At 42.3% G+C, this 24,365-nt stretch overlaps 2 protein-coding genes across 9 annotated transcripts in view; one reads left to right on the forward strand and one right to left on the reverse strand.

Annotated features, from left to right (window-relative positions):
- On the reverse strand, positions 1-9,387 carry LOC110987211 (inhibin beta E chain-like). Its single transcript, XM_022249740.2, has 2 exons — positions 8,534-9,387; positions 1-1,770 (listed from the first exon to the last, which is right to left on the reverse strand). The coding sequence occupies exons 1-2, from the start codon at positions 9,192-9,194 to the stop codon at positions 1,040-1,042; spliced, it is 1,392 nt and encodes a 463-aa protein (XP_022105432.2). The 5' UTR covers positions 9,195-9,387; the 3' UTR covers positions 1-1,039.
- Positions 4,169-24,365, forward strand: part of LOC110987212 (protein dawdle-like) — a 24,440-nt gene continuing 4,243 nt past the window's right edge. For 3 of the 8 annotated variants that reach the window (XM_087143914.1, XM_087143916.1, XM_087143918.1), the window contains exons 1-2: positions 4,169-4,409; positions 14,512-14,600. Coding sequence is in view for 3 of the 8 variants with exons in the window: in XM_087143918.1 (XP_087000044.1) it covers positions 14,593-14,600 (8 nt within the window). In the remaining 5 variants the exon portion in view is untranslated. Of the gene's footprint in view, positions 4,410-5,915; positions 6,259-14,057; positions 14,385-14,511; positions 14,601-24,365 lie in introns of those variants that run through there. The other 5 variants (XM_087143915.1, XM_087143917.1, XM_087143919.1 and 2 more) reach the window with 4 other exon arrangements.

Raw genomic sequence — 24,365 nt, forward strand, 5'->3', positions numbered from 1 at the left:
TCAATTTATATGTACTACCAGAGTTACATTTATTAGGTGCTAGTATTATGAAGCTATCTAGTAAATAACAAAAGCATGAAAAAATATCTTCTTGTCACTTGTATTTGTATGCTTATTTCGTTACTAAATGTAATGTTTTGTTTGTAGTGTTTACGCAAATGGCTTTTCTTCAATGCAAAATACATAATAATTTCATAGTTGGGATTGGGAACAGATGGAGTCTGTCTTTGTGGCGTTTCTAAATTATTCCAAGCCAAACAGATCAGAAGGGCACAACAGTGTTGCTGTCATCCATTCATTTCACAAATCTCTTGCCAGCTATCGTGTTAACAATCAGCGAAGAAAATATCAGCATATCAGTTATCTGAGTACATTTCAAAGTGTCAAGTTAAATTGTATTTAAATGGAGCTAAACACTATTTATAAATCCGATCATAACCCCAAACGTGAACCTTAGAGCTCTCTCTTAGTGTCAGGAGCATCGAGAGCTAGAGCAAGGGGCGCTGCCCCTTAGAGGAAACAAATTCAAAAATAAAAAGAAATAAAAGAAAAATGGAAAGAAACAAAGAGGGAAACCGATGGAAAAATACCTCGGAATTGACTCCTTTCCACCGTTGTTTGTCAGTTAACTATTTGAGCGCTCTGCCCCACCGGGAAACATTGTGGCGAAGACCATGCTTTGTGTAAGTATTGGAAACAGACCTCAGCAGTAAATAAACAAAATGACTCACTAAAAATGGAAAATGACAGTGTTTTTAAGGCAATTCTGATTTAGACACATCCCCTAGAAATTTTTTATTTGTAGGTCAATGATAACTCCTATAAGAAGTAAAAAATAAGATACGTCAAGTTTGAGGTTTCAAGGAGTAAAGACCAACTACAAAAACAGATGACAGCTGTTTTTATACTCCTTATTATATACTTTTAGGCGGTGCCCCGTTTCGTTTATCGAGGGTTGTGTGCTCCAACCCCTTCCTTTTGTCTTTTGAAGAAGCAACTACCGACAAAAAGGACACTATTTTTGCAGAGAATACGGCTGCTAAAGACAGCCACAGTTTTCCACTACAACGTCAATATACCTCTGACGCACTGCGTTATCATTGCCTAGGTATATCACAGAAAGGTCGCTGACATCGTTTGCTACACAGCACAGCTTCATGTCGCTCGCTGCTTCTTGGTGCTGCAGGAGGAGAGCGATTATTTCTGTGTGATCTTTGAGGAAGTGACGAGAAGAAACGCTACACTCCCCTGCGCAGTAGTGAGCATCGAAGGTAAGTGGCTGAACGATCCAGGAATCCCAACCAATCACTGTAAAGTTCACCAGGAAGTCTCTCATACAGCAACTGGTTTGGCCGGTCGTGCACTGTCCGACGCTCCGGGGAACCCGGCCGGACCTGTCAGCCTTCGCCATGGCCAGCAGCAGCATCGGGCGATGTTGCGTCTCCATGGCTACGGTACGATTACCACCGGCCTGCGGGGGTTTGGTACTGATCTCAAAGTAGTGGTAATGTCGGTTCCATTTGTGCTTATCGACGGGAATCTCCAGCTCCACCCACCCCTCCCGCGAGTACAATTTCCTGGAGGCGAGGACTCGTCTCCTGCTGTCATAGTGATGCTGGGGTCGACCAACGAAGACAGATGCACCACCGGGGGCGTGAGTAATGTAGACCCACAAGTGGCTAGAGAAAACTACTGAATTGTCCGTTTGCTCAGGAACGCTGAACCTGAAACAGGTACCCTCAGCTACATCAGGACCACAGTCAACCTCATCTGCAGATGAAAGCAAGCACCAAAAGTTTCATTAATCTTTGTTCCCTGATGGACCTTAGTAGGTGGGAGAGGAGCTAGGACGGATGTCCTCGCATGAAAAAGACTGAACGTGACCAGTGAATGAGACTTTTAGGTTTGCATCATTGACATACACAAAGTATAGAATGTTTGCTGTAACACCACTTAAGTTAAAACTGGAAGTTAAACCTCTTTGGAGTTGTGTGATTCTGAAAAGAACCAGGTATTTTACTCGACGATTCGGCATACCATAAAAAACGTTCGCCGTTCAAAGGTGCACAAGCGTGAGGTTTGGTGAGCACACTGTTGTTCTACGGCTCGGCTCTTTCCGTGGCATTCCCTGGGCACATATTTCTTTCAAAACATCTTTGATCCATATCCAACTACTTGGAATTTCGTGGAGATTTAATAACCTATATAGGCTTAATGGTATAGATGCATCAAAGAGGGCGCTGCCTACTTTAGCCGGCTAAATACCGTTCAGAGCCGCGTGCACACAGACTCTTGACCAATCAGAATCGATTAAACTGTCTCGTATCCAGGTGCTAGCTCGTGAATTACGCCGTGGGCATTTCACTTCTCAGCGGGCAAAATAGTGTTAATACACAGTCAAATTGCACGTTGTTGAATAGGGAGACTGTATCTGCCGTCGTGCGTCGCCCGTCGTGCTTCGTCCGTCGTGTCGTGCATCGCCTGTTGTGCGTCGCCCGTGCGTCGCGCGTCGCCCGTCGCTTTGTTTGTCACGCTTTCGCAGTGCTATTTTTCACTTTGACCCTTGATCTTTTCACATACTTGTTTGATTGATCCGCCATGCCTGTCTGTCCTTCCACGATATCCCAACATATCATACACCGGAAATACAAGAGTAACTTTGAACTGAATGTATAAAATAAATTACTTACAATGTTTGATTCCTTAATAACCTTTATAAGAGACGAACTGATTGAACACTGTTTTGACGGTGGGTATTCCTACCGTGAAATCTGCTTTAGACATGACTTGAGTTGCACGTAGGCACACATAAGTCTTTTATACAGTAATGTTTCTTTGTTAGTCCCATAAATAGTGCTCATATGCTGGACCACCTGTGCTCACTGGCCTATCCACCATGGCACACATCTGCGACGGCAGATATGGAATTCCATACTAAGGTATTTATGAATGAAATATTTTGGCACTGGTGTGAGAAACAATAGATCATTCTAGAATAATTATTTTGCAGACGGGGAGGAGGCCAATCACGCAAAATGAGGGAGAAATTGAAACTCAATTGAAATAGTGAAGATTTCACGTAATTTATAGCCCCGTTTAAGCCAGATACCATGGAAACATACATTTTCAAGACTGGTTAATTTTTCTTGTTGAAAAAATGCCGAATACAACCAAACCAAGGAGAAGGAAAACGCACGTTTGCTTGAAACAAAACTAAAACCAAATTCATTTAAGAGATGCGATTTCGTGATGTGATTGCAGTATATATTGCAGATAAAAGCAGTAAAGTTAACCCGTCAAACAGTACAAACCCACGTTGCTCTATCCATGAATAGAAATTCTTCTGTTTGAGGAAACTACTCCACAATCACAATGACGTATCTATATAAGACAATAACGTTTAGCATCTTAGTTTGAGGAAAATAACTACATGTATTGTAAAATATCCCCATCCTCAGCAAATTGTACGTAGGGCACTCCCTACCCAGCGGTGAATCCAAGCGTCAGCGGAACTGTTAAACAAAGGCGGAGATTTCTTGTCACATGTGAGTAGTGCCCAGGGTCTAACCAGAATAATTTGCAAATTGTTTGCGGCCTCTCGACCAATCAGAAGGTATAAAATGAGGAATGGAAATATTCCATTTTCCGCGGGGTGTAGGTAATTTTAGGAGTGGCTGTGGTGGCATTTAAAATTACAGAAACGTACCATTTTAGGTAGGGTTTTGAATTTGATACAAGTTCTCTAGTACGTAGCTATTAAACGCAGAATACATTATTCTCTAGTGTAAGATTTTCTTTACGCGTGTATGTACTTACTCACAGGAGTGCACCATTGTAAGAAGGGTTTAGGAGTTGAGTTCTCATTATGTACTGATGACGTATGCGTAAGATTTCCTTCACGCGTGCATGTAGTTACGTGTGTATGTAGGCCTACGGTACGGTACCATATGCAAGTAGTACATACATACAGTATGTATACACCTCTTTAATGGAATACCACAAAAATCAACAAAAGTACATTTTAAAAATTGAACCAGTAAATACCTAAAAGACCTACCCATTTCCAACCACAAGTGGCCTTGCCTCGTGATAGTATATGTACATGAACTGTACGTGCGTGGTTGCACAGGCAAACTTGTCTTTGTATTGGGATCCCGTGACGTCACAACGCTGAGTCATCAATGGACGACAAACTGGAACCCGACAAGTCCGATCCTGTTTAGTTACATGATTGGACCGTCCAAAATTCGCGGTGAATTCAAACGTTTGCCCAACGTTATCTTCATTGCGAGCGGATGAAGGGCACGCAAAGGTTCGTTACTACATGCCAGTAGCAGATTCGTGTCATAGCATGGAGGAAGGAGTAGTTGGAGGAAGTGAGGATTCACCAGGATCGGCTGTCACAAACGGTAAGTTCTAACGTATCCTATTTTGGTTTTATCCACCTGTACATGTGCACGTTTTACAAATTCAGTCAGAGCGGAGCATTGCTGTTGTTCTTTATTGTGGAACCTAAATGTAAAATACAGCATCGTATAAAATAAAGAATTCTTGAGGGTGGCATGACGTTAGTTGGGGATTTTTAACACGTAGCAAAGAGGTAAATTTATTCGTCGTGCTGTGGAATATTGTGCAAAAGTTCCGGCCAATATCCGACCTGAGAATTATTATTTGATAGTCATACCGATGTACATGTACATATACTATCATGAGGCAAGGCCACTTGTGTTTGGAAATGGGTAGGTCTTTTAGGTATTTACTGGTTCAATTTTTAAAATGTACTCTTATTGATTTTTGTGGTATTCCATTTAATAGGTGTATACATGCTGTATGTACGTACTATATGTACAAATGTTCTTACTTTATATGGGCCACTTGCATATGGTACCGTACCGTAGGCCTACATACACACGTAATTACAGGCACGCGTGAAGGAAATCTTACGCATACGTCATCAGTACATAATGAGAACTCAACTCCAAAACCCTTCTTACAATGGTACACTCCTGTGAGTAAGTACATACACGCATAAAGAAAATCTTACTCTAGAGAAAAATGTATTAGCTAATACGTTAGCTACGTAAGCTTGTATCAAATTCAAAACCCTACTTAAAATGGTACGTTCCTTTATTTTTAAAATGCCACCAAAGCCCCTCCTAAAATTACCTACACCCCCGCGGAAAATGGAAAATTCCCGTTCCTCATTTTAAGCTAATGAGGGTGACGCGGGGCCAAATCTGGCCTTCTGATTGTTCGAGAGGCCGCACAATATCCTGGTTAGACCCTGGGTACTACTCATGTGGGAGGAATGATTTCTGAAAGGTCAAAAGGTCATCCTTGTGTTCCTCCAAGTATAGCTCTATGCTTGTACGGAGCGTTACACGGCACAGTGTCCAAGGTGCCACTTCAATAGGGGAAGGCTACGGGTGCGCATAACGTCAGTGACTTGAAAAGTGTGTGTGTGGGGGGAGGTATTCTATTTGTAATTCCCAATTCAAAAAGGGGGGGTATATCCCCCACCCTGGGGATCTCCGCCCATGTTGTCACCTTCTTTTGATGGGGAAGGGTAAATTCGTTCTCCTATGGCTGGAAAAATGGGCTATCGATTCAGGAACAATAGTGCCCCGGACTCAAAACCTAGACACGCCACCGTCCCCTTCCTCCTTTTATTAATATCTGATATTTTAAAAACATTAATTACCAAGCTTACACAACTGAGAACAGGCAACCACCAGCAATACGTCCTTCCGTGTCATTTTACAGGTTTTCCCAGTGGATTTGATATTTTTGTCTATGCAATTTGATTGAATTCCATGTCACTTTGTGTCGGACAACTGCAGGAACAGCCTTTAGCCCATTATCTGGGCTTAAGAATTGTTTCTTTTTGCCATTAAACAACCTCTTTCCTATAGTATGGAGCATTGTGGCCCCGTGGCTACCTTCTCTCACCCTGGAATTAGATCATTTACATGTCCAAAATTCTTGGATGCGTATGTTAATGAGGAATAGTCTGGTGCCTGACCATGCTTTCAATAGCATTCGATTTACCATGCGGTGCCCTACATGAAAACAGCGTCAATTCTCCGCGGTGTGTGTATTCTGTCTCGGAGAGCGCGAAAGGGAAAGTGTTCAGAAGTGTATTTAAACTCAAAGGCTGAATTCGGGCGGCGTGTTCTCGTATGTTCACGAACAGCTTGATTTGTCGTTCTTGGGTCGGCCGCTCGAACGCCGGGAACGTACAATTGGTCATCGGTGGTGGTAAGTGACAAGCAACATGGCGGCGTCCATGTCGTAGTAAATTATTCGAGAGTTAAAGCTTAAACAACTGGGCTGAATGCTTTTCTATATAAACGGGAACATTCACTTCTGTGTTGTGAAAAATAAATAATGTTAATTTGGCAAAACTTCCTATTGTCTCCAACTTTTCAAAAAAATTTCTCTATTTTTTCCAGCTGTTCAAAAATCAAAATCTCACAAGTTTTTCCGTGTGTTCCTGTAAAACCCTGACGAGGAGGTGGTGTGTGATCCTGTTCCGAGAACAGTGTTCTTGAGTCGTGTTCCCGCCGTTCGAGCGCGAGAACAAGAAACCCGTGTCAAGAACACGGCGCCCGAATTCGACCTAAGCGCCTTTTTAGAGTGTAGGCTACGGAAACCTGAAACATGCAACATTCTTCTCTGACCTGTGGGTCACTCTAAATAGTTTTTGACGTGATGTCGAATTTTTCACATCTTCTGATTAGGCCTTCAGGAATATACTTAATAGATTCCAAAGTGTCAAAAACAACTACCTGTACCTGCGATCCAGTAAGCCCCGCTCATTGTGCACGTGGGCACTCAGCACGTACTCTTCTCCAATGCCACACTACATGCACCAGCCGCGCGCACCATCACACGCGCGTGCACGCATGTCGGGCTTTTGTGCATGCATGTTGGACATAAAATCACGGCTGTGATTGGTCAGAATACAACCTTCACTAATCATTCATGTAAATGGCTAAAACAGAGTACAGCTTGGATTTCGGTTTGGATTTTCCAATATGTCATAATTTATCGTCCACATGGACAGCGCAACACATTCGTGAAAGCAAATGTTGTTCTACCGGTTGCTGCATGCGTATATCTGTACATGATTTTAGATCATGTTCAGAACGTATTGCACATGACATGGCAGTGTGTAGAGGACGATGTGAACGTAGTGTTTATCGTTATTGGGACTGTCTAGGTTTCATATCACACCGACTGCACTAAAGACTAGCTTTACATGTTATATTATTTCACATGTTCTTCACATGTCATGCAATGTGATTGTTGGAATGTAATGACCTAAACGACATGTACAATGTTGTGTGTGCTAACTGATATCGTTTATACGCAACCAGACCGCACAAGCATGATAATTAAGACATTCGGGGAAACTTTATTTTTGGTCAAGGTATCGTATCATCACTCGTGAAATATGGCAAACGATATGGCCCTCAAAATAATGTTAAGCTTGGCAGCCAACTTTAAAGCTTGGCAGCTGCTTTTTAACCTTAACGGGAAAGGAATTAAACTTGGCAGGTCGCCAGGCTGCTTCTGTGAATTGGAGAATATTGCAATAAAGTCTGATTTTTATTGAATGAAACATTTATTTCAATGCTGTCATTCTTTACAATAAGCAAACATGATTCACATTACTTGAGTACTGAGTGCATGGCCATTAACTTGAGCGACATTACATAATGTATCATTTTACATTTGATAAATTAGACGACGACATTTAGGTTTAAGGTTAAGCAAAAACGCTTTTGTACCCCAACCTATGGAGAGACAAAGAAAACTCAGCAATCTAACATACCAGGACAGACAAATGACAAACAGGACAAAACAAAAACACTTTACACTGTCTATAATCCTCGTTGCATAAGTTTGTCTTCAAATCATGTCAACGTTTGGAATGTGCTTCAGTTAATGTTTCATTCACTGGTCATTTTCCTCTTATGTGATTGTTCTAATTGTAGTACTAACATTGATTTTGGTCGAGTTTTTGTTCTAATTCGTTTTCCCGTCCAGCCGAAACAATGTTAATTTTTTGTATTTGATTTATGCTTTTCGATTTGATAGTCCTGCAGTAGCTATTGCAGATTGGCACACAGTGATTTCAGCCTTCAAATGAATTCAAACTTAATGGTTCTAATAACTGTTCGGTTTCTACATTTATATGCACAAGAACCAATCCGAATTCCTGAACAAACATTTGAAACGTTCTGCTGCTAATTCGAACGAAAATCAACGGAATTTGCTGCTTTTCATGAAAACGTGTTTCTAACACGTAAATTACCCTTAAAGCAAATCGAATGCATGGCTTATTTCCTCAAATCAGGTGCACTTCTTCATAATTGAAAAATCCTATGAAATAATCAGAATATCATATGGAATAACAGCAGCTGAAAATTCACGCACACGCAAACGGGAAGACAAAAGCATGAACCTTCTTTTGAAGACTGGTGGGCATGGAGTTATAATGGTTCATGAGTGAGTGTGGGAAACTTACCCCTGTCTGCAAAAACCACAAGCTGACTGGGGTGTGAGTTCGTCAATCGGTGGGGACGTTGATTGTTCCGCTCAGCATCATGCATAAGTCGATTGAGCACGACTGCAGGCACTTCAGGTTTGGGCCGGGTCACGATGGGCGGTTTGACCAGGCCAAGTTGATCAAGAAATGTGCGCTTCAGCATTTCCAGGCGAGCACGCCGCTCAATGTCTTCCCTTGTCGATGAGGAGACGACGGAGGATGGATGCGGCGTGGGTGACAAAGATTCGGATGAGTTACCACTACCAAAGTGATCAGAGGTTGCAGACGGTTGTGGATTAAAAGTTTCATCTTCGCTGAAATCTTTTCTCATCTCGGACCTGTTCTTATTAGAGTCGTTGGGCTTCTGAGGATGGACGGGGCTTCGAGACTCATCGTCAGGGAGGTCTTCAACGTGACGGCCCGCAAGAGACCGACTTTGGCGTGAGGCAATCAGACCGGTGGTAGGTGATACTGATTTGACATTGTCGATCTGTTCTGGTGATTTGTGTGGCTGGTCACCAGCATTATCTACTGTCAGGTATCCTTGGCCAGCAGGGACACCAGCATACACAAGATGAACATGAGGAAAGATCAGCTGAAAGGATAAAACCACAATCAGTTGAAAAAACAGAGCTACCATGTTTAAAGTGTATGTAGTGAATTGCAGTGGATCAAGTTTGAGCTCGAGACTTGTAGCGGGGAGATACCACGGAGCAGGACAAAATAAGTGAACGGAAGGGTCGGCCCGTGTCAGGTCTGAAACAGACTATGCACGAATGCAGGTCCGTAACACAATTCACGATCGCCTCCAAATTCAGCCTCAGGTCACGTGCGTCACACCTTTGTCCAATAAGAATGCTTCTATCAGGGTGCCATACCGAACAAAAAGGTGTATACTTTGCAGCAACTTTCGTTTATTATGGCTACGTTCGTGTCGCTTTTTTTTTGTTGAAAACTTTCAGTTGTGTTCATGAACCTCTAAATCTCCATTCTTCTGAAGACGAACCCATTTCCCCTGCCCTGGAATCTTCGAAAATGAAGTGATCTATTGGGCACACAATTGAGTTTTGTCCAATGAACGCGATTTATTTTTGCGATTGTTGAACTCGCCCTGTCTGGAGGCTCGGGCACATTACGAAGCCAAGAACTCAGACGCAGCCGTGGATTCTTGACCATTCTTTAAAAGGATCCAGGCACTGAATTTAAGTTGTGCATTTTCTACTCCTATATGTAAAACAACCGAGGGTACTCTATCTCTGTGATGTCATGGAAAGACTCCGTTCAGTTTAGGAGTTTTCTGGTCAAGTTCTCAGGTCAGGGACTCAAAACTCGCTCACTGAAACCATTTGTGACAAAGGGTTGTTGGCTCCTTGCCGTGTACTTTACACATCAATGGATCACCGACGAAGCAGAACATTACAATAGTAAAATAATCAAACTTCTTTTTGGATGATCTGTTTGTGCTTTAACGCTATGCGCTGAAAGCGTTGCAACATTGAAATTTCAGCTCAGAATCATGACATCACACTTTTGCTCATTCATACAGCATACATCATGAAACAAGTATTGTTTCTGAGTCCACCACAAGTCCTTTCACAAGTCCAGTCATAAGTGACGGCGTGAACAATCATATGAATGGATTTTCATTTGATAAGTTTGCAACTTGCGACTGAATGATTCATGATGGACTTGTGATGGACATGTAGAGACTTGTTCAGTGATGAACTCAACAACAGTGGCGTGAAAACCCAAAGGCTTCAAGATCCAGAGCTCTCAGTAAAATGGCAACACAAATTTTGAAAAAAAAAATGAGAAACAGGGGTTACATTTCAAGGGTTGATTTTTTTTAGATTACTGTGCACACGCTCTTTAAATCTCCTTTGAGGAGGCTTTCTTCTAGTGGGACAATGCTTTTAGCCTTGAGCCGTACGACCGATGTAATCTGTCTGGCCAATATCAGACAAAGGCACTGTTGGTGTGCCAAATAAAGGAAAAGGAGGAAAAGTAAAATCCACGCAATTTTGACAACGTCATTTTATCAACTGTCGTTTGGGAGAAGTTTTGCTACATCCATGGGAAACTTCACAGTTGATTTGAATCGCTGAACAAAAAAAATTTCCAAAAATAAAGCTGATGAAATCATGGATCAAATGTACGTTGGGTGAAAACCATGAAGAGCTAGGAATACTTTGCCAAATCCCGTGTGATTTAGATTGGAACCGAGGGAGCTAGCCCTCATTGTCCCGGGGAAAGTAAACAGCTGTCCATCTGGTAGAAGGTGTCGGACCGGTAGATTTTATTTTTAACTTAAAGACAAGACATCCCTTTAAATGAGGTCTCTGAGATTTTAAACTTAGTTTGGGAGGCACGTTGCGCGTTGAAAAAACAGACTCTTATCAACGTTCTCAAAATGTTATTACTTCAAATAAAATACTTTTGGAAGTGGCTCCATTTACTTTATTTGTGAATTAACCGAAATCTGCAAAGAATGTATACTGCAAAGCAATTATTTATAATGGGAACTTTTAGCGCAAAATGCTCGAAATACTGTCACAACTCAATACATTAGTAAGGTCCAGTAATTTTCATCTTCAAAAATTTATTTTGTAAAAACCAATTACGTTGTTATAAATCTGAAGAGGTATTATATCACAGCCATGGGTCCTGTGTGACACATACTGAATCCAGTTTTTATTTCCGTGTTTAAAAAACCCTCAGTGTCCCCTTTAACGCTGTCTGGCTCTTTATCAAAGTTCGAAAGGGTCGCGTTCTGCAACCTGTTCGTCGAAACCCCTTGTCTGATCCATGCCATTTGAAAACGTAGTTGAGCTTGGTATTTGCTGTAGCCCAAACACAATGTGTTATGTCACTCGCGCAGTTGGAGTTTCCCGTGAGATTTGGGTTTGATCAGGAAATATGAACTGCTGGTTGGAGAGGGAAACCCTCTAAACCTACATGACACTGCTCTTGCGAAATTTCAAATGCGAAAAAACTTGTTTTGCACCGTTTACTTCGTAGATCTCAAGGTGGCCATCAGTATCGATCGGGCATGCAAAGGCATCCATAATATCTAAAATTGTTGTGTCTCTCAAAAAGATGTGTGAGGTTGGCTGACACTTCTCATTCCGTGCCCATTATCTGTTTATTTGACGGGTATTTTTGAAGCGAGATATTTCATTTGTTTCACCCTTGAAAAGCTGCAAGACTGCAGGTTATAAGTATTTGATAATCCATTAGAACAAAGTAGAACGCTGTGAAACGAAAAAACAGTTGACATGACAGGTTGACTTCGAGTGTATACAGTCTCTTGGCAAGTAGCAAGAATTCATGCAACTCACATGGGTACAAAACCCGAGCAATTAAATATTGGTTGTTTGTTCATTTGGGTTTGGTTTTTGTCATATCAAAGAACCTTGAAGTCGAAATCATACAGACGTACACAACAATACATACCTGATAGTGCTTGTTCAGTGGGACAATGTCGTTTCAAAATTCCGCCATACCTTTGGTGAGCTCTGCAGCACTCCGCTGCTCCAGTTAAATAACCCCAGTAGCTGTTTGTCAAAAAGGTTTTTGATGTCAATTTTTTTAAACATCTGGGTAGATGTTTTCTCCTACAGGGTGTGGTTGGCAGATGTGGAAACATTTTAGTACGTGCGATGTGAGATTCGTCCCTTAGATAATTTTTTTCTGACGGAGAGAAGTAACCTTTCTGCCCTACGTACGTGAGAATCCCGGGTCTAGTCTGAACATGTACCGGCGGAAATCTTCAGACGTTTTTGCGTCTTTTTTAAAATCAATTTCGTCATCTACGGGAAGGTACTTTCGACAATAGAAAATTGTACAGGCGCAACTTTGGGACTTAACCAGTTCAAAGTCTGCGCAGTTTCTTCACAAGCATGTAAGTCTGTGAACTTCATGTTTGATCAAAATATCAACGCATCTTTCCTCGTGTGGCAATATTCTAATTGCTTTGTTGTTGTTCTTACGTCGGAGGCAGAAAGACCAGAAGGAGAAAAAAGTCTTGACTTTATCCAAGTAGAAATACTATTTATGTGCATTGCCATACTCAGGAAGTCACATAAAATGCAGTTTGAGAATACACGTTTGCATGCATGTGTACAGGTTGACTCAATAGACCTACGTTGCTTTTTCAGAGTTCAAACAAGGTGTTTCGCTGACATTTATTTGTTAGTACAGTATACATGCATAAAAAGCATGAAAAGGTTCGCTTTGGTGGGTTTTTACATGTACATGTAGCTGCCATTATTCATTTAGGCTTCTTTCTTTTCGATGGAGTGACCCTGCATGCTTACTTGTACCACTTCTCCCTTTGACGATATTTTCCCCAATCCTACGCGTTTCTGCGTGTGAAAAGGTTTTGACATAATTTATAGAATTCTCTTCAGCTCTGGTGTGTATATGCGCACAACAGCACCAATTTTTATTGTGGTGATAGTTCAACTTCTTCTGTGTTCCTTCTCAGCGAGCCAACACGGAAATGTGCCGTTGATACCAAAGGTTTTCAAGAACTGTTTTATTTGTATTTGTATGAAATTACAAAAATGACGGTGTTTATTACCATCTTGCAATTAAATAAGATAAAGGTTTTTCGGACCAACTTCTGCAACACAAGTTCCCTTTCATTAACACGCGTTCGAATTCATATACGTTTTTCAATTTTGTTCAAATTGGGTTTCTTTCTTGCAATCAGTTTTGTTTTCGTGTAAACATGTGTGCAGTTTAGGCTTCTGTTTTTATTTTTATTTACACCTCGCTATCGGATAATTTTTACTGACTTAGGGGTTGGATGCAATCAAAATGATTAAGATTCATTTAAGAGCAAAGGATTTTTAATCTTTATAGTACATATATGCTTTTACAGTGAGGCCAAAGACTATCGATCGAAGAAACAACTAACAATTGGAGCGTTCAGCTGTTTCCAAAATTGTCGGAAATCGGCCGTTAGAAGATGGGGAGATGGGCGTTAAGTTAGCGCCCTATTTCCAATAAAAAAGTAATACGCTGCGGAAACAAATCAAAGTCTTCTGTGGCCAGGAGTCCTCAGTCCTCTTTTGGTAGACTGTTAGAAGGCCGGCAAGGGAGGTACCCAGAGCACTCAACTTCTGAACGCAAAGAGTGTGAAACACATTCGCTGTAGGAATATTCGCTGATGCTTCATCCATCAAAAGTCGACCAAGCAAAAAAAAACATAGGTTACCACCAGATCAAGATTTCAGTCTGTGGCAGTTTTGTTTTCTGGAGATGACGACAAAATATACATCCGCTCCGATCATCGTCGACAAAGCAGCAACAGCGACTAACCCAAATAACCAAGGTCGGATGATATCGCAGCGTTGTCGCGTCATTATTGTCGTGTGTGATTACAGATCACCTTTAACGTTTTATCAACTAAGTTAGATAGGATCAAAGTCAGTCTGAGGAGGGTCTATCAAAACCAAGGGTCAGTGGACTTGGAAATCATTGTCTGCAAAATAAGGAAATCTTCTACAGCCTTGAACCAACTGAGTAACTGCGGTCACACAAGAAGCTCTGATATGACACTTGCCTTATACAGCTCCTGTGTCAAGTTGACTTTCCTCAGGCAAACGTGGAACTCAGCTTATCTGATAGCTTTGGCATCAATAGAGCGATTTTATACGAAACGACAATATCAGAATTGAGTCCATACATTGAGTCTAGCACTATCAACAAACGGTGACTGAATTAATCCGGTCAAACATTTAGGCCTAGGCTCCCGCTCTCCTAGCCAGCAAACGCAGTTTTTAAGTTTGGTGCAGCAGTCATCCAGGTCTTGTTCGAGGGGCAGGTAAACATAGATTTTTTTTTTCTGAAAAGAGGACTATCCCGATTTTTTTCTGCAAAAGAATCTTCCCGCCTCTGAGAAAAGTTGCAGTGCCATTTCTAAATTGTTAGTGCTTTCATTTCCTTAAAAGTGACATCATGGCTGGGGAGGGCCGAGGCACCTTGAACCCCCCTTGAGGTAAACGCTACTGAGCAAGCGGAGGCAATCCGGAATGAGCTGGTAAGAAACAATAGGATAGCAGTGGCGTATCCGGGGGGGGGAGTCCCTTCCTACGCATGTTTCCGAATTTTTATTGTATTTCTATTTATCTGTTTTAAGGAATTGAAGCACCTGATAGGAGGTCGGAGAATGTTTTTACGGGTGAAAAAAGGACAGTAGTCTTGGGACAAAAATCCACCCCCACCCAAAACTGGATATATCCCTGCAGGGATGGATAGGCGGGGAGTCAACAGAGGCCATGACCTCGAGGGTCAACAGGATCCTGTATGAAGGCAGAAGAAATGCTAGACCGAGTCATGTAATTTAGAGTCTTGATTTGAATCCAATCGGCATCAGAAATGTTCAGAGTTGCCTTTCACCCTCTGATTTACTCACATGCCATTTTCTTTGAATACGTATTGTCACTTCTGCCCCGAAAACCCTCGATAACGCTGCCTTGTTTAAGGTGGTCTCTGTGTTGCGTTTTGGGAAACCATAGCCTTGATCAAGGCGTTGGGCGATGATTTTGACAACCACGGCCGTCAGGCCTGCTATACGTAGAAACACTGCACGGTGTCTTGCGCAATACCCCTCGCTGCAGCAGGTTTGCTTGTACTTGTAACGTCGGGCCGTTATGCTTTGCGAGTGAATCGGATTCCCAGTGAAACCGTAGCCCCACTCTCAGCCTGCTCAAGTGCGTGCCTTGTCAAGGTCCGTAACTAAACGCCTTGATGTTTCTGTGCCGTGGCAGCACAACTTATTACGCTAACGAAGGGCGTGCCCTACAGCTAGCTGGTAACCATGCACCGCGTACCCGTACCCGCGCGTGCCTGCTTTACCGTTATGGAATTCCATATCTGCCGTCGCCGGTCGTGCGTCGCCCGTGGGTTTTTTTTTTTTTTGGTAACGATTGCGCAGTGGTATTTTTAACTTTGACCCTTGATTGTTTCACATGCACAGGTCCTTGTTCGCTCGATTCACCATGCCTGACTCTCATTTTAGCAATAGAACTAGAATATGTATTCGTTTTTGCAGTTGCGCCGAACTCTACTTGAAAGAAGAAATAATATCCTGACATCGGTTAAGTAACGTGTATATGAAATGATACCATTTTTTTTACATAAATAAATTAACAAAATAGACTTTTGTTTGGGTAGATTGTTTTTCTCGATAACTTAATTACTCTAGACGCGGTAACTTTACTCGTTAACAGCCTGACGTTAGGTCTATAGCCTATGTAATATTACTCTCTGTCCCTGCACGATATCCCACAGAACAGAATGTAAATAACAAAATATTTACAATGCTTGATTCCTTAATAGTTTTCAAAAGAGACGAACTGATTCAACATTATTTTGAGGGCGGGTATACCTATGATGAAATCTGCTGTATACTCCAAATTGGTTGCAGGTAGGCTCACATAAGTCTTTTAAACAGTAACGTTACTTGTTAACCCCATAAATAATGCTGATGTGCTGGACAACCTGTTCTCATTGGTCTATCCACCATGGCATACACACCCACAAAACCAACTCGTCAAATTTTCTGAAACTTAAACCAAGTGGTAATTGCCCTCTAACAATACATTTAATAAACAATTGGTTATCCACACCTCTGTCTAGTATTTCTGTATTTCAAGGTGAAATTGAGAGGACAAAATGGAATATCTGTATCGGTTGGCAGATTTCTTTCTAGAATTTGATGAAAACAAGTCGGCACGTTTTTACAGTATGCAAATTAGAATTAGACAGTGGATAAGTTGGCCTGAACATTTTCGCTGAAAATGTTTTTTCCCAAAAAACACTTGGTTGAATTCTCAGAAAGGCGACATTTTCTTGTCAAGGGGCAGGGGTATTGGCATTAATTATGGGACTAGTACTGCAAGTGGGATTTATACTTGCCTTATTGGGAAAAGATCCTTAGACGTGAATGGAATCATCACATTGTCATTTGTTAAACCCCGGCCATTGCAGGTCCTATGCAACCCATTTGATGGGCGACGCACGACCGGCGACGCACGACGGACGACGCACGACGGGAAATGGCATGTTTGGAACTGGTAAATGGCAGAATTGGGACACAACAAAAAGCAAAATGCGACGGACGACGGGCGACGGCAGATATGGAATTCCATAGATCGTGATTATATATGGGGATGTTTATTCAATACTGCGTCACATGTGTAATCAAAGAGGCTCACGATTGGTCCCCCCAAATGAATAATATATATTTTTCGGGAAGCACGGTTTATGTGCATGATGGGCTCTAGAATAGTTTTGAATTATTCATGATGGCATAACCATATATCGCTGTGCCCCCTCCCCCCATTTTCGTCCAAACGTGGACGAAACAACAAAGAACTTAAAAAACAGACGCTTCAAGGCGGTTTTTCGACTCGGCATCGTGATGCAGACAGCTGACGCACGTACGTGCGTGGGTTACGTACATGTACATGTATACCCGCACGTGTCTGCGGTGGTTCGGTTTGTATTACGGCATTGGCATAGCCTTCGTAAGTCGGTGCACAGGCATGGAGCTATCAGCTCCATGGTACAGGGATCCAGAGTGGTTCGCCGTTGTACGGGTTGCAGCTCGTTTGCCGTGGTTTGCGTGTGTGCGTCCTGGATCTCTGCCGGCCGGTTTAACGGCCGCGTAAATCGCCTTCGACTAGAAAACCACGGCAAACGAACCCTCCTTTACCCCCAGAACTGTGGGGTCCGACGTCCACTCCGCTCCAACGGAAGCGGAGCGGACGTCAGACCCCACAGTTCTGGGGGAAGGGCCTACCACCCTGTACTGTACTGTCAAGGAATACACCAACCACTGTACAGGGCTAAGGCAAACCACAGATCATTCTATGCACGCATAGAGCTCTATAAAAAAAAAACTTGAGCTCCGTATTCTACGTACGCAGCTACTCGTGTGCCAACAGGAACGCCAGCTGACACTGCAATCGTGGGCGGAAGTAAGCTAAAAGTGCCCGCGTTTTACACCGGCCGAATGTGCTTCTGTGACGTGATCCGTACGTTTCAAACGTTACGAGCACGCGATTGAATTTTTCCTCGGTGGCAACTTTGGCGGTCTTTGCTTAAGGTCTCGCAAAAAGTACGCACTCCGGGTTTTTCTAAAGCTCTCTGCATATGCAACCAACATACTGGTATGTACGGCTTTGCACGCACGTTCGTACGTATACATGTCACGCATGGCCTTTCCAGTCGGAAGACATAATGGACCGGTCTTGTACACATGCACAACGTTCATGTATATGTACATATACATATAAATTACATATACTGTACTATGTTCAGAACAGTGCACGTAGCACAAAGCAATCACCAACGTATCTCAGGCATGCGTGTACGTGTCATGCGTGACCTGTCGGGTTACAGACTGGTCTGGCGACATGTACACGTGTCCGTACTCATATCTTACGCTGTGGATTTTCCTGTTTTCGATGTTGGAGAACGATCGATCAATGTAACATAACGATCAATGTGTTGCCTCCGATTTTTTGTTTCTTTGGCGTTCCATATAATACACGGTGGGTCGTATGCCGTGGGTTCCGGGCATGGGCTCGATAATCTCTCCTCGACAAGGAAGGAGCGATACCACCTTGGACAGCGTCCGCTTCCTATATCAAACCTCTAAGCCAGAACTGCAAATTGCACGTGCGCATGCTCTATAAGGCATGTCTTTCTTTTCTTTTGAATCCGTCCAATGAAGAAAACTGTTCTGCACAAAAATTGATTCTCTCGTCCAACGTTTCTCTTTCACGTTTGTGCTTTTTGACAGTGAAACACCAACAATTGCTGAAAATTTTAAAACAATGAAGCCCCCGTTCTTGAATGAACTTGCTGACTGTGGTGGGGTGTTGATTGTGGGCATGGTGGTAGTAATGATGATGTGGTAAATTGCTCTTGGGAAAACGATGTTCAACAGGATTGGAGAACAGAAGAGAAAAACAGAACGGCTGCTTTGTTATTGAAAAGATTATGTGAAAAGCTATGAAGTAATTGTTGTTTGTGGCCTGTCCCTCTGAAGAACATGCACCTACTATGAGTATCACTGGAGGCTCGTAAGGCGGGATCTACACCTCCATGGGGGGGGAACAAGTAAGCAGCGTCCCCGTTGCACTTTTGCATTAACTGATCGCACCTGTCAAAATTAAGTAGCTACTCAGAAACAATTTCCTGAACAACATGGTTCTGTGCATACATTCAAAACAACCTCCATTTAAAGACACTTAATATCTTCCCATTGATAAAAAAAAATCATCGGCTTTGTTTTTTGGGGGATGGCCCCGTTGCCCCCCCCCCTCCGGAGCCACCCTTGGGGGCTCGACGAGGATAATACCCTAATTAACAAGGCTTCTTTTCCCCTCTGACTAATAATTGAAATTTAGATATGCACTATAACGGTTGAATGAGGTCATTTGTTTTGTGTAAAAATTGACTCAGGAAAGAAGGAGTAATCTTTGTATTGACCTTGTTGTTTCATATAAGTTGTCTCTTGCGACCCCCGTCTTACTGTTTGATCTACAGTAGTCATCCACGTTTAATTGCCAACTCGTTTCGGAGAATCTTGTAAAAAGTAATGAGGCGGGTGTGCTGTCTAGTTTCCTCCAATAGACGACAATCCAAAATATCTATTCTATTTTTTCAAAGTCTATATTTTCTTGTTCCAGTGATCGTCGTTGGATTTTCTCGAGTTGTTCTTGAATTTTTATGAACTGACTCATATCTCATACAAAAGTTTTATAATGGTGTAAATGTATAACCAGGATTCCTTTTATGAGAGACCCACATCTCTTACACTTCGCTTGGCTGTTAATTTCATACCCCAAATAGCAGCCCCTGACTCCATTTAATTTAGGTTTCATTGAAATGTGTCTAAGTTACAAACTTAGACTTGAATGCTCTGTTAAAGAAAAACGACGGGCGATGGGCGAGAAAGCAAATATGAAACTTTTCTGAAAAGCATTACGTCAATATTACAATAGTGGTTTTGTATCATACAGTCATCAGAAAAAGGGGGGGGTGACCCGTGGACAGATAAAGAGATTATGAACAGATTATTTATAAACAGATAAAAAGATGGGGACTATAACCAAATCGTAACCCCAAACATTCGTGAAGAAGACAATAATGGCTAATTTTGGTGTTATGGCATAGAAAGGCATTACTTCAAACGGTTAATGTGAAATTGATAACCTACATTTACCTCAAATTCATGCCACAGCCAGAGTACTAACAATAGCTGCGTGCGCTTTTGGTCGCTCGGTGGAGCTGAGCAGCGCCCTCACGTTGCAGGAGCCAGCGCCCACAAGCGCAAATTGGCTCGTTTCGTGATTCACGAAGAAGCTCCCTCTCCCCATTTAAAAGCTAGAAGGTCCCACCCATCTTCAAACCTTGAAAACACTAACTGATTTATAGGTTTTTCCCTTCATTTCTTTCTGTTATATGGGCTGTGGATATAATCATGACCCGTCAAAATGTGTTATTGGGAGTTGCAGCTCCATGGTCGCACAGCTGTCGCCTTTCGAGGATAACGTGCATGTTGATGATCGTTTCTTTCAAGGAGTTAGACCACAACAACATGTGGCTTTGGGATTTAACTAAGATGTTTACCAGTTTGCCAGAGGGCGCACGTACTTTACCAAATAACAGGTGGATCTTGATTTCTTTGCACTGACTTCTAACTTAAGGTAGGCCTATAGCATGGAGCTGAGCTAACGGCTACCACTTGCAAGACATTAAAGCCATTGCCCTTGTCGGAGACACCAACAGCACAGCAGGCATTAGTATCGCTAGAGGGGGGCATGTGGTTGCCTGACACACGCCCCCCCCCGAAAAATTGAAAAATGGAAAGAAAAAAATAGTGATAATAAAGTTTTGAAAGAAACATAAAGGGGAGGTAAGGCTCAGGAAAGACCCCGATTTGCTTAAAAATACACCAGACCCGACCCCTTCCACCTATATGGTTTGTCGCTTTGCCTCTGATAAGTGCTTTGCCCCCGGAAAAATCCCAGCGACCCTCCGTGTCTGCAGAACCATCGGCTATAGTAAGAAACAGCAGCACTGCAGCATCAGCAACGAGTACGTTCGCGGAAGAACAAACAGTATTGGCGTCAGCAGTAGCCGCATGAACGTCAGTTAGCAAAAGCCATGATTCTGCTTTTGAATTTGGGTAAATAAACCATTTCTGCATGAAAAAGGTATTTAGTCATGCACTTGACGGACTCTTGGTGATAAATTTGTTTTAACTAAAGGAGACAACGAATTTATAGGCGCGAAATATGGGAATAAATATCTCAGAAGTGGATTGGGGAAGTTGTCTCCATAAACCTCGGCAGCTTTTCATGCTATGACGAAACTCACTTGGATTCGAATATTAAAGACAAACATAAAAGTGTCAGCCAAGTTGTCATTTATAAGTTTGGCTCTCCAACAACATTGTGGAAAAGCGTTGTTTTTATATTAATTGCAAATCGCTTAGACCCGGTGTGTCGTAATTCAGTTTGACCCTCGGGAAATGTGTAAGGTGGTTTACTCTATTCCAGCACGAGGGACAAAAGACGTCCAAGATCGCCCCTAAATATTTATGTAATCCTTACCTGACTCTTTCCCGAGGACAGAAAACAAAACAACAGTTACTACCTCCATTGAGTGGTATTGGGCCTTGGAATGGCTCAAAGGTCAGCTGCACACAGATTAATATGTACTTACATCATCCCAAGTGCGTGCAGAACACCAGACACCTAGGGACTTGATCTTGTAGTTTTGGGGACAAAATCCTTCAAGAAACACGTCAAGGTTTAACAAGTATATCAACAGTATCCAAGTACAACATATAAAATGAAATCTGGCTAATGCGTGTTACGAATTATGTCGTCTCAAAGGCCTTCTTATAAAGGAATTAACATTAATCTCGTTCATAAGATCTTTATGTGACATTACAATACACTGTAAAAATTTTGGGCATATTTTGACCAACGTTTGACCTAAACTAGTGTAAATATTAACTTCCCAACTTTTGGTCACAAGGTGTACAACTGTTGGGTAAATCTTTTGGAAAATGGCCAACATTATACCAAAAGTGACCAACATCTGGATAATTAAGCGTTGCTAAACTTTTTTGCCCAATGTTTTTACCAAATATCGTATAGCGCCGCATAGTAGCGCAAGATGGAGAACTTCCCCGCGAATACACGTAAAATTTTGTAATCACGTACGCGCTATTTGAGCAAGCGATACGCCTGCGTAATGCACATTACTGCATAAGCGCAGGCGCCGCGGCAGGCACGTGCACCTGGTGAGCCTGCGCCAAAGCATTTCCGTAAACCGCGCAGGCGTATCGCTTGCTCAAATGGCGCCCGTGATAATTACACCTTTTGGGTAGAGTTATCCATCTTGCGCCTTCGGCGCTATACGATCTTTGGTTTTTACAGTGTAGAGAATCGAAGTATCACGTCATTGTGAACTAGGAAGTGACGAATGAAGTACGCGCGCGTGTCGGTTCACAGGCTGGTTCTCGCCAAAGCACTAATACCCAACCTCTATGGTTGCACTACACCAAATACGCACCCATAGAAAACAGTGCAAAATCGGACAAAAATAGCGCCGCCTGTTGACTTTCGAGAAGAGGTTGGCCTCCGTTGTTTCACTGGGAATTCTAGATTATGGCCTGAAGATCACTTTTCGTTTCAATTTCATGGGGGTTAGCCAAGAACAAAATTTTTATTCGCCTTTCAAGGAAGACACCCCAAAACAGCGGTAAAACCATGGAGGTAGGAAAAGAGCGCTCATTTCTGAACGTATCCGCCCGCCTCTGTCCAAAATAGGCCCGTATTTGGGGGCTTTTTGTGAAAGAAATACCCCGAACTGGAAACTATCAGTCCCAAATTCGGGATTTATAGAAATATTTCTATGATCCCTCCTGGTCATGGTCTGTCTTATTGTAAAAATCCCATGGAATGCACCCCTATCCCATGGGTACGATCTTGCCGCGCCATGTTGATTCCCACCATGACTTGCGCGATATTAACCCCTGGTATAGTGTGTATCCATTGATCTGCATTTTTATAATAGAAATGTGCATATCCCACTTGTATGGAGATTTAAATTAGGACTGTAATCGAAATGTTGACGTGAGACACAGATTTATATGAGTTTGTTTTTGCATTTGGGACCCTGAACAATAGAGGACAATGAGATCCCCAGTAATTATTGACAGAAGGTCCTCGATTGACAACTGTGTACAAAACATATGGGTGGTCTTCTAAAAAAATTATTTAAAGTACAAGCAAAAGAGGAACAATAGGGTGTCCCCAGTTGCAATCAAATACACACTTGGGTGCGTTAGTGACATACAGGGGAATACGTGGGAGCGAGCGAGTAGCTTTTGAAATACTCTGGTGATTTATTTTATGTTTGTTTATAGAGCTTTTTCCGTCACGCGATTTTTGACGGTCAGCGCTCAGTATACACAGATGTGCGCGAAAATGCTTCCACCTTCGAAGTCTCTCAGGATTCTGGCGAGCATGACATTGCCAACTGAAAGACGTAGATTCGAAAATGTACGCGCCGCGCTGCAGACTTGGAACGCTTCTTGAACTGCGTTTGCCGGTCAAATGCCGGTCAAGCGACGTCACGTGAAAAACCACAGTTAGTGAAGGGACGCGAACGCGGCCCATGGAGTCGAGATTGGCCATAATGCCTTTTTGTGATAGAGATCAGTGTTTTACACGTTGATCTCCATCATAAGACATTGTGCGCGTGACGTATTCACTTTGGTATTGTATATCACGTGTTATCACTGCATTCCGACTATAAATACTTGCATAATAGTACAGACTTCAAGTTTTTAATAATCTAAAAGCATTTTACCTGCTCTAGTGGAGTATCCAGATTTCAGTCGGGGGGTGTGCAAATAGGTAGATTTGTCTGAAATCATTGCCCTTTTTCGAAATAGAGAATTTCATATACGCAATCTCATTCCGATGATTTATAAAATAAACTTGGATTCGTGTATATGTGCGCCTGTTATTTTCACTGGTCACTACATGTATTAGTCAGGCGCCGTACGGCGACAGGTGTAAAAAGGCAATCTCCCTCCCCAGTGTGTTCACTTGGGGCTGGGCAGTGTCATAACTAAGGGTCCACCGAACTAATCCAAGTTCCATTGAAAACAGTGTAAAATCACAAAGTTTGGAGCCCCATTGCAGGCAACTGAAGTCCCTGAAGCCTCTCAGACAAAAAAACGTGTGTTTTTTTGGTGCTTCGGATTTCATTTGATTTTCAAATTGTAGTAAGTTAACCAATGAATTGTTTAATTATCCGCCATGACTAACAAACAAATACCAAAACACCCCTCCAAACCAAACCAAAACTAAACTAAACTAAACTAACAAAGTAAAACAAAACATAAAACAAACCAATGGCATTTGAGGCTATTCACGGTGAGAGACAGCAATAGGTGGAAAGGCTTGCGATAGCACCATGCGACCTCTAATGAGTGTGTGTTTCTGAAAAGAACCGGGAATGTACTCAAGGTTTCAGACTGCGTGCTTAGTCTGTCGTCAGAAGACACAAATCAACAAAAAAACTCAACTCCGACCACTTTGAACAAGGATAAAATCTCATCATGACTGTAAGCTACTTTAACTTACCTAGCGTTATCCGCCGACTCCATAAGACCTAGTAGAAGTACGCTCGAACCATAGGCTCAAATTCACTTCCCTCAGTTGAGCATTGCCCTAGGTGGATATGTTGCTGCAAGGGCACGCAT

Source organism: Acanthaster planci, linkage group LG12 (assembly GCF_054643075.1).
Source record: "Acanthaster planci isolate LZ-2023a linkage group LG12, COTS_SCS, whole genome shotgun sequence".
NCBI classification, from domain to species: domain Eukaryota; kingdom Metazoa; phylum Echinodermata; class Asteroidea; order Valvatida; family Acanthasteridae; genus Acanthaster; species Acanthaster planci.

What these genes read in the sequence shown, in the direction of transcription:
- LOC110987211 (XM_022249740.2), bottom strand. Translation starts at nt 9,194, where the DNA reads ATGGTAGCTCTGTTTTTTCAACTGATTGTGGTTTTATCCTTTCAGCTG. An exon ending in TGTGGTTTTTGCAGACAGGG is followed by an intron (nt 1,771 to 8,533) that starts GTAAGTTTCCCA and finishes TTTCATCTGCAG; the next exon opens with ATGAGGTTGACTGTGGTCCT.